We start from the raw sequence: 10,994 nt of genomic DNA on the forward strand, positions 1-10,994 counted from the left end.
GGGGGTTTAAAAAAAAAAAAAAAAAAAAAAAAAAAAAAAAAGGGGGGGGGGGGGGGGAAAGCACGCTTTACCAGAAGCGCCACTGCGTTACTTCGACCCAGCTCTGCAGTTTCTGCATAGATCGAGTACTTCAGCAGGGTCTTTTGGAGCTTTTTTCTAAAACTAATCCAATCAGCTATTAGATAAAAGTCCCAAAAAAGCAGCATTAAAGTGCCCAGTCTATACAGACATTGGGTGAGCCAGGCCCATCTAACACTATGGCTCTTCTGGGCATGTGCAGGGCTCAACATAGAAGCACAAGGAGTTTAAAGTAAAGCACCAGATTTTGTTGTTGTTGTTGGTTTTTTAGCATCTGTAAGCAGCCCTAAATATTTCAGCACCATATAATGACAGAGAGTATAAAAGAAGAGAAGAGTCATAAAGTGTCAAGTCTTTTACCAACATTTGAAACTTGATGGGGGTGTAAAAGAGAAATGAACTGACAGGCACCTCTTTATTCTGAGAAGCAATATTCAAACACTAGAAACCTGAACAGGTCAGTTTTAAGGGGCCTGAAATTCAACCTTAAACCCCCAAGTTCAGGACTATATTATAAAAATATTTTAAAAGAGTGTTTTGATTGCATGGTGTTCAACTGGTATTTCCTTAAGAATAACCTAAATTGCTGGATTTCAATAAAAAGGCATATTTGCCCAATAAACACAAATGTGCCCAACAGGAGTATAAAAAAAGAGCAAAAACCAAATATGGTCCTGCAATAAACCTCAAAAAATTACATGAACATTTTTAAAGCTAACCTCTCTAGGTTGTGATTAGTGCAGCTGCTGGAATTTGGAAAGGTTTTCCATAGGGGTCTCAACAGGAATGTCACTTTGTACCAGTAATATTGCAATTTTTAACCGAAGATTGTGGAAGAACTGCAGCTTTATAACAGTATCATAAAGTATGAGAAAACGCATTTCATAAACCTGGAGAACTTGCAGATTACCATCCTCTCTCAAATCCCTGCTCTTGGGGGAAAAATAAGGGCACATAACCAGATACCAGTCATACCCAGGGCAGACAGTTTGTGACACTAGCCAAACTGCATCTCCTTTCAGCTTTCAGTCAGGGTCAGCTGATCGGTTTGATCATGCTGGCTGTTTCACCACCCTCCATCATGACACTGTGATTGCACAGGTGCAAGTAAGGACATCAACTGGCCTTCACAATAGTTACCATACAGAGGTTACTACATATAAAGAAAACCCCCACAGCTTTATTTCTAGATCCCACCATAGGTTCCTAGGGACTGGCAGTTAAAAAAAAAAAAAACATTTTCTTTTAAACTTAAAATTCACAAATTTTACATCTTGACAACACAGAAACATTAATCCCTATACACCACCTTTTCAGAGTACAACTCTTCCCTCTAATTTCATTGGCTTCAAACCATATTTGATGATGTACTTTAAAATGTTATGGACACTATTATACCCTTAAAGCAGCAGGCTATAATCTGTCTCTACTGTCGAGCTATTTAAAGTGTGGTACTCCTCAGGACAACTGCCTCAGACTCTTTCCTGACTACTATAAACAAATTAAAATACTTTTAGAATTGTTTAATATACCATATTAAACCACAGGGGAAAAGCAGTCACTTATTATTGTTTTCTACTAAATTTTGCACTTAAAGCAGGGATTAGACCACTGTTACATATGAAAAATAAAGCATTTCTTCCCAAACTTTATACCACTTACTCCAGGGACAAAATGAAATTTCTGAAAACTTAAGTGAACCATCACTAGAAGAAAATTAAAAAGTATATATAAAACTGAAAGATTCTTCTTTGGAAGAAGCTGGCAACATTCTTCTACTGAGAAGATAAAGGGTATGAAGAATACTGCTTATAAGATGTCCAGGGTCAATTTAAGGCTACAAGACGTAATAATATGCATAGCTTAAAATGATGAGAGATTAACAAAATAGCCTCAAAGCATCATTTTTGAGTTAGCATTTTATATTATTAAAAGCAGGAACACTGAGTCCATGTACAGAGGTCAATTTGTGCTTGTAATAAGGGACAGAAACTAAATAGTTACGAAGTGAGAAGTTCCAATATAGATTATAGAAATTGTTGAAAATTGATTTCTTGAACATGGAAGCTAGCTCTGGGCCAATCAACTCCCCTGACAAAGATCCTAATTGACGGACGGAGCTGGAGAATGCTGAACACTTTGCATACCTCGGCGGCCATCACTCAAAGAAAGCCAACATCAATGAGGAGATCCAGTATAGGATCCAATGTGCCAGCTTTGCCTTTGGAAGACTGTATCATCATGTGTACAATAATCACAACATCAGGACTCAAACAAAGCTCCTATTATATAAGGCTGTGGTAACCCCAACTCTCCCCTATGGCTGTGAAGCTTGGGTGACCTACAGGGACCACCTAAAAAGCTTGAAACACCTTCACCAGCACTACCTCTGGGAGATCCTTGGCATAAAGTTGGAGGATCATCACACAAATGCCAGTGTCCTCACGGATGCTAACACCGCCAGCATGGAAGCATTGACTATTCAACATCAGCTGCAGTGGACAGAGCATTGTGTGCGCATGCCTAATGTATGTTTACCAAAATAAGTGCTATACTCCCAATCCAGCCAAGGACAAAGGACACGTGGGGCCCAAGACAAACACTTCAAGGATACCCTCAATGAGAACATTAAGTGTAGCAATGATACCACCAACTGGGAAAAACTAGTCTAGGACAGGACCACATGGTGATGCCTTGTAAGAGAAAGTACATCTTACTTTGAGGAAAACCATCTCATCCTGGAGGCAGAAAAATGACAGAAATGGAAGGAAAGGAAACAAGACAGAGAAATCTGTGGTCCGACCTTCCCTTTAACCACCAACTGTGACATCTGCCAGAGAGTCTACAGCTCTAGGATTGGCCTTCTTAGCCATCAATGGACTCATCAACCCTTTACTTGGTGAGGGATCACCAACGACAGTGGATCATGTTTGTATTTAAGGAAGGACTTCAAAAATTCATCCATGTCTTTGACCTGTCAAGCCCACCACAATCAACTGTGCAGCTATAGTCCTTTCCTTGAAATTCTGTCCCCCCTCGGCTTCTGGGACTGTCTCACTTCTGGTTCTCTTCCTATTTCTCTAGGCATCCCTGCCATGTCCTTTAAAGCAGGGTTGTCCTACTGGCGGCCTGTAGAACATATGCAGCCCTGCTCAGTCACTACTCCCCACATTGCTCCAGCTGCAACAGCAGCCAGTCTCCAGGTTTCCCCTTCCTTCTCTGACTACCACTTCCTGCCTCCTGCCTCCCCCACCCCACAACTGTGACGGGAGGAAGCTAAGGGTGAGTCTGGGGCTGGGAGGGGGAAGAGGGGGACAGGGACACATAGAAATCAGGACCATGCTGGGTGGGGGGATTACTCATGTGAGGCAGCAGTGCGGATGGTGGGGTACAATGCAGCAAGGGGTTGGGGGGCGAGGATAACATTTGACAGGTTAGCAGCCCAAAAGCCCATACCTCATCTGGTACCCCTCCCAGGGTACATGGCCCCAACTGGTGCAGTTCCTGGGACACATGACCCTGGAGGTTTATAAGTTGGACAGCCATTCTTTAAAGGATCCTCTTCAGCTTTCTGTGCAAGTTCCACATAACTATTGTTAGCCTCCTTCCCTTGTCTCTTCTCCTACCTCCTCCAAACTATCTCTGGGTAATTTCATCTGGAAGCACAAATTTTACTGCCAGCCTTAAGTGGCAATTCATAAATCTATGGCTCTCCTCCAGATTCATCTCCTGCACAAACTAACATCTCTGTGCTCTGTATGACTGAATCTAATCTTCTACAACAACCAAAACCTACTTGTTCTCCAGTGATGAAGAAGGGGGTAGGCACTGCCACTCTGACCATCAGTAAGGCTCATAACCTAGGAGCCATCTTTGACTCAGATGTCTCTCTCTGTCTTTCTGGTCCTCCAGAATGTGTCTAAACCTTGCCAATTCTTTCTGAGTAATATCCACTGACACTATTAAAACTTTGGTCCCAGGCTCTCATCATTTAAATCTCAAATACTGCAACATCCTTTTTAGGGTGGTTGGGCAGTTCTAGAAACCTGGAGAAATAACATCATTATTTTTCCAATTACTTACGTGTTCCATATCAACCGCAGTGATGTACAACTGAGACAAGCCCGCTCTCCCATGTTACCTGGAAAGATAATTAATTAGTGTACAGACTGAAGTTCAAGAAGATGATTGACTTTAACATAGTTGTTTATAACTCGCTTTATTTAGAAATATATTCTGAGGCACTGTACTACAGATGCAAAACACAAGTTTGTTAAAAGATTCCACAGTATTTTCATTTCAATTTTAAGCCTGCTTAGATCCAAAGAGCCCCTTGAGCTAGAATCTCAGCTCTGTAGCCATGTGCAGTGCAGGAGGACAAATCACATATCAGCCACAGAAAGGGGAGAAAGGAGAGTTATGCTTCTTGCTCCTGGCACATTAAACCTGCCCAAATGTGTACGAACAGGCAAGGCTCTACTGCCTATATCACCTGACACAAAGAGAGGATCTACTTGCCTATACCACCGGACACTGACTCTTTGGGAAAAAAAAAAAAAAAAAACAACCTTAACTAGGATTACCTCTTTAGGAACCAAGGCAGGCATCCAGGCAAACAAGAGCTGTAGATAAACATCTTGCCTCACAGTAAGCCAATAGGGAGAATAACTTGGATCCTTTATTTTAAAATTTGCACACCCTTACAAACTTCAGCACTGATTAGACTGTATACTATTCTGTTCTGAACTATTTAAAGTGCTCAAATGGAAAAAGTCTAAATGTGAAACAAGTCACTGCAGAGGCATAAGACCTGATATTTACTGGAACACACAAGATTCTTAGAAGCATTAAGACTACTTAGGTACTGGATGAAGAAGAGGAACTAAGATTATGTTGGCACTAAAGCACAACAAAACTGCTACAAATGGCTTTTTTCTTATGAAATAACAAGTTAACAATAGTTGTACGTTCCAGTTAAGCGCATGTGACTTACATGCCAATATAATGTATTAAAAATGTTATTATACTATGTACTAGTAAGGCAACTCTCCTGTAATATGAAATGTTTAAATAACATTTAATTTATCATGATGGTGATGCCATAAGGATGACAATGTTCTGATTTACTATCATCATTTAGCATACATATTTACATTTCATTTAAGATGCAGAATAGAGTACAAAGACTGGATAGCTCAGATTAGCAGTACCAATATATTCTTACTTTCATTAATATCAACAATTCAAATTAAGCCCAAACCTAGCCCTGTATTGCAGTAACTGAACAAAGATCAGCAGAAGTATAACGTCAATAAAATCCAACCTGTGGGTGACTAGTCCAAAATGAGTGGACTTATCACAATGGACAAGGAACCATGTTGCCAGTCAAGGACTGGGCACAGGCATACAGTTTAGTTTCATAGTTTCTAGGGTCGGAAGGGACCTGAACAGATCATCAAGTCTGACTCCCAGACAGTTGTTTTCCCTCAACAGTGACTGAATCGTGCAGGTCAGGATTCAAGGTCACTTGTGAGCAACTGCAAGATCAAGTCACTACTCGAGGTACTAGAAGCTGCAAGGGACAGAGCAGTCTGAACATTACCTACATAAATGTCCTCTTCCCCTTGGCCTGTACTCTGTGTCACTCTTTGATGCAGGATACCAGGGCTCTCTGGGCCTGTCACCTGACCCAGCACAGCGCCTCTGATGGCCAAGTAAGTTGACACTGCATCCATCACTCCCAGTGTTAAAAGGCTGCAGTTTCCAGGGCTTCCAAATAATTTAAACCTGAACCAAAAGCTGGAGGCAATTAATTCACAAGCAGTTGCTTACCGCCAAATCCAAGGTTTTCTGAAGTATGAGGGGCTGAGCTTTAAAAAAAACACAAAAAAAACACAAAAAACTTCCAAGGACAAGTCACAGGAGCATTTGCAAAAAAAAAAAAAAGGTCAAAAGTGTCAAATGATAACGCGTCCCTCATCCTGCTGACATGACAGTTAAACGGTCATATCAAACAAAGCCTGGCCATCTTGACAGCACCTCCACATCAGTCATTTTACAATGGGGCTCGCAGGACCACGTTTCAGCTCAGGCTTTTAGCTAGGGCTGAAACCAGCCAGCAGGGCTGCGGTAAAGAGGAGAGAGACAGAAGGGGAACAGAGACCGGGCGGCAGAAGAAAGGGTGGTCTGAGGAGCAGCCATGAAAAGGGAGAGAGGGGGGCTAATGCCTGCGAAAGGAAGAGTCAAGACAGGAGCAGGGAGATGACGTGGGAAGCTGAGGTGCAGCACAGCGTCGCCAGGCGTACGATTGTTATCACATCTGTACAATAAATGCCAACCCCTGTATGATCAATAATAGTAAAAAGTGTTCAAAGAATACAGTAATTTTTTAGACCACTGATCGACGCCGCACATGTAGTCCCTCTCAGGGAGCCTTAACCGACTTTGGGGTTTGCCATCAGCACTTCCTTGCAATGGCTAGCCTCCAAATCAAGAAATGCTCCACCGTGGAGGATCTGGCTCTTGCTCGCACAGTGAGTAACATCAGGTCGGGAAGAACAAGACTTCTTTGCCTAGGTCTCTTTTCAGCGCCTGAGTTTCGCAGCAAATTCGATCGTTTCGAGCTGCCAAAAGGATCGTTTCGTATTTAAGCCCTGGCAACGCGGGGACAACGGCTCCCTCTGCGACGCCGCTGCCACGGGGCTGGTGTCACCTTTGGGCTGAGCAGGAGTCAAGGGGGGAGGACAAAGGCACCAGATCCCTCCCCTCCCCACCCCACCCCACGCTGGGCTCCCTCCACAGCAGCGCACAGGGTCGCGCAGGGCCGGGGGCTGCAGCCCCGCGAGACCCGGACGCGGCGCCCCGGAAAGGCCGGGCCCTTACCCGGCGCGAGGCCCAGGCGGGGCAGCCGCCGACTGCAGCCCCTCAGCAACACCGCCGCCATCTTGCAGCTCGCGCCCGGCCGCGCTAACGCTGACGTCACGCTGACACGAGCGCACGGCGACAGCGGCGGCAGGCTCCAGACCCAGCCAGGTCTCGATTTGCATAACCCCTCCCTCCCCTCGCTTCCCATTGGAAGGGGGCATTGGAACCCGCCCTTCGCGCGCAGCACTGCCTGCTGGGTGCTGGAGTCCTTTGGCGTGAGGCGGAGCACGAGAGCTGCATGCCGGGAAGTTAGGCCACCCTGCAGAAGGGGAGGGTGCGGGGAGCGGTGCATGCTGGAAGGTGTAGTTTCCATAGAACGGGTGCTTGTTAACCCCTTCACGCCCAAGGGGGTAAGTTTGCATCCCCTGGTTTGGCAGGGACGGGGATCAGGCTGGTGGCCGGTCTCAAAGGTCTAACGGACATAGGCAAGCAAGGGATTTTTATGAGTAGATGTGATATCTTTTATTAGACCGAGTAGTCGGAAAAAATTCTCACAAGTTTTTGGGCACAGTCACCCTTCTTCAGGCATAGGGAATCCGCTGTTCTGAGACTCCAAGGAATGAGAGGAGCCAAAAGTGTGGCAGGATCACCACCCTTCAGCTTCGCTGTCAGTGAGAATGTAAATCACAGAAGTTGTTCTTCTCACAGGCGTCAATGGATGGATGCAAATGTTTATTCTTACTTCCACTTTAGCACAGTACTGTTTCAATGTTCTAAGACCTGCAATGAAGTTCAAGATACCTACGTGAGAAAGACAAACCTGAGTATTATGAAATAACCTAAGTTTTAAGGCTGGCTTCTCTGCTTTGTTAAACAAAACCCCTTCCCCCACCCAACTAAAAATTAACTACAGAAAACCCACCCAAATTTTTTTTTTAAATAAATTTTCAGATACAAAAACTTCCTTCTTCATTTTTCCTCCAGGCTCTGTGAACCTGCAGAGAGCCTCTGAACAGGGCTCCTCTGAGAACAAGCAAAAACTATTACCTGCTTTTACTAAAATACCAATGATCTGTTAAAATGACAGACATACAGCAACACGTGCATGCACATGGGTGTAGGAGTGCAGGGGAATGATCAAAATCAGGCATGGGAGTGAGGCCGCAGCATCTGACTATTTCACGCTGAGGTTCCTGGGTCAGTAGGGCTCGACTGGAAGCAGCTGCCACTAGGCCACACTGCACTGATCTGCCACATGCAGCTTTCACACTCCCAGGTTATTCATCAGTGTTATTCGTTGGTCCCAAGGGAAACTGTCAGTGCTGCAGCCACCACTTTGGGTTCCCAGGGGGCTTCCAGCCTACAGGATCCGATCGGCTTTGCTTGCCCTTTGGTAGATTTGGGCTAGGTAACTGACCCCACCAGCACCATCACAGGTCAGGCTACAAGCGGTGACAATCCCTACCCTGTGGAGAGATAGTAGTTAGCAGGCAGGGGGATTTGCACCTTTATAGGCTGAGACCTCTGTATGGAGAAATACATCCCTGTCCTGCCAGGTCCTGCTAGCTCCTGATTCCGGGGCTGCCCCCACGGGTGTCCATCTCTCCCCAGCAGCTCTGCCATCACTAACTCCTGCTGTGCAAGTACTCCAGCCACACTTTTAGCTTCTCTCATTCCTGTTTTCCTGAGCAATACCAAAGTGAATAATCTGTTGACACAGAAGCTCTTGAGCAAACAAAGGACTTGTCTGGCACGGCATTCAATACATTTTCCTAGATTGCAACAGGTGCAGAATCTGTCATGTAGTCAACCCAGTACAAGAAAGCTGTGTCCAATTCATTTTTTCAAAATAATTTGTTACTAACATTGTGATACATACTGTTTTCCTGAGTTGCCAGATGTGAATGTAGCAACTGTCAGTTTCCTTGCGGACTGCCTCATCTATCCCACAGTACCCACAACATTACACAGCACTGGCCCAAGCAATGCAGAATTGGGCCCAGTAAAAGTAATGGGTACATAACAGGCATGTTAATTAATAAAGCTGATGAAGACAAACACTACAAGTTCAACAAAGATATATTTGTCAAGGAAAGCCATACTCCATGGTATTGCATATAATAAGGTACTGTCCCTGGATGTTGTTGCTGATTTCAGGCATCTTCCACAAATATTTAGTATTGATGATAATACTAAGAATTGTCAGCAGAACCTAGCTGATTTAGCTAACCAAAATTAAAAAGTTTTGTCACTTCCCCCTAAGCAACGGCACTACCTGTCCTTTCACTGCTGTGTAATAAAAGGCATTTATTTTTCATAGTCCTATGCAGGCAGACTGTTGTTTTATAAATTAACATGGTATTGCAAATTCAATAATCAACTGTGTGATTTGGTAGTTTGATGCCTGCTAGAACATTATTAAACAGCAATTTGGTCCTGCCCTGCATTCAGACAATCTTGTGCTACACATTAAACTACTCAGTCAAGACAGCAGTAGATACCATGCTTCATTTTGCTTATTTGTTAATCATGCAGATAGAAACATCAAATAACAAAAATCAAATTGTAAAACGCATCTTTCAATTGGAGAATAGTTAAATATGGAAAATTATTCATCATGATTTTGGGTGGCAATCAATACCTTACCTGTTCAAAGAATAGAAAAACAAAGCTGTTGCATACATTTTTCAACAAGATGGCTGATATCCCCTTCTAATAAGATGGCTGCCGTAAGAAACAGGCTCAAAATGGCAATTTCAGGTGATGCTTTTCAAAGCTCAGTATTTCACAGATGGTGACTATTTCTTCACCCTTAAATTTATCTACTCCTCTCCCAAACAAAACAGGGTTTTTTCCCTTTAATTTTAAATAGGGGAAAGAATTTGCTTTTTGCCCCAAAACAAGAGGTACAATTCCAGAACTGTTCTTGATCTTTTTTTAGTCATCTTTAATGTTTGAGATTTTGCAGATGTACTAAATTAATGTTTAATGCTTTGAAAGTGTTTGGCCTGGCCTTTGTAATGTAAATCATCCTGCTTCTTAAGTGTGATAATGTTAGGCTAGTTCTGGCATGAAAATTTTAGGCCAGCTCTACACTGACTTATGTTTCCACTTCACAGGATAAATAAGGAAACTGTATTCAAATTCACACTTTAAAAAGAAAAAGCTTTTCAGAATTAATTGTCTCTAAACAGTAATGTTACTTTTTTCATTTGAATTAATAGTTAAATAGTATTATTGGTGTTTAGACCTGGTGCAAATATTTTAAATTCAGAATTGTTGCTTTTTTTTTTCTTTTTTTTTTTTGCAAAATGTATTGCGAAAAGCAGATTTTTTTTTATCAGCTCTTATTTTAAAGTGCTTAAACAGATGCATGTGAAAGTGTCCCTTATTACTATTTAAATGGAGAAAGTGAAGGATTGAAGAAAGGAGTACAAAAACAGAGGGATCACAGTCAAGTGATGAATACTTCTTGCTACATTCACCGCCACATTAAAATCCTGTTTGTTATAACTTGGGCGGGGGTGGGATTGTCCGTTCCGTATAGAAATGTAATGAACTTCTCTGGAAATCACTCTAAAATCCACAGAACTTATTACCAAGTTACAGAATTCGATAGCAGAAATACAATCTTATATGAAATTTTATACAAAGGTTTCAAATGAAACCTACTTAAAGTTTATGTCTATGAATCAGAAAATACTATGGAATTGAATAGAGAATAATAAAGGCCAAAAGGGACCATTATAATCATCTAGCCTGATTGCCTAAAGGCTTAAGACCCTCACGACCAAGGTTAGTATCTAGTCTGTAAGTCTGTTTGACATCTAACTTATCTTTGAAGGAATTAGCTTTGATTAAAAGAAATCAAGCGCTAGCTAAAAATGCTGTCAGGCATCCAGGTTGTTAGCTAAAACTGCTAAAATTTGCACCTAATCATTGCTTTTTTACAACAACAATAAGATCATTTTTTTAAAAAAATCAATACCACTCGAAATCACCCAGCCTGCACATTCCCTTTACTAGCCAGGGTTCATAACGTTTCTCTTCCT

The 10,994-nt window shown here is 42.7% G+C and overlaps 1 protein-coding gene across 2 annotated transcripts in view; it reads right to left on the minus strand.

Annotated features, from left to right (window-relative positions):
• Positions 1-7,059, minus strand: part of LETM1 (leucine zipper and EF-hand containing transmembrane protein 1) — a 60,940-nt gene extending 53,881 nt beyond the window's left edge. For both annotated transcript variants that reach the window (XM_019526109.1, XM_019526108.1), the window contains exons 1-2: positions 6,961-7,059; positions 4,162-4,219 (exon numbers count right to left, since the gene is read on the minus strand). In XM_019526109.1, the coding sequence (XP_019381654.1) occupies positions 4,162-4,219; positions 6,961-7,021 (119 nt within the window). In that variant the 5' untranslated portion in view covers positions 7,022-7,059. The remainder of the gene's footprint in view (positions 1-4,161; positions 4,220-6,960) is intronic.
• Positions 7,060-10,994: the final 3,935 nt, after the last annotated feature.

Source organism: Gavialis gangeticus, unplaced genomic scaffold (genome assembly GCF_001723915.1).
Source record: "Gavialis gangeticus isolate Ggan-Ray unplaced genomic scaffold, GavGan_comp1, whole genome shotgun sequence".
In the NCBI taxonomy this organism is placed as follows: Eukaryota; Metazoa; Chordata; order Crocodylia; family Gavialidae; genus Gavialis; species Gavialis gangeticus.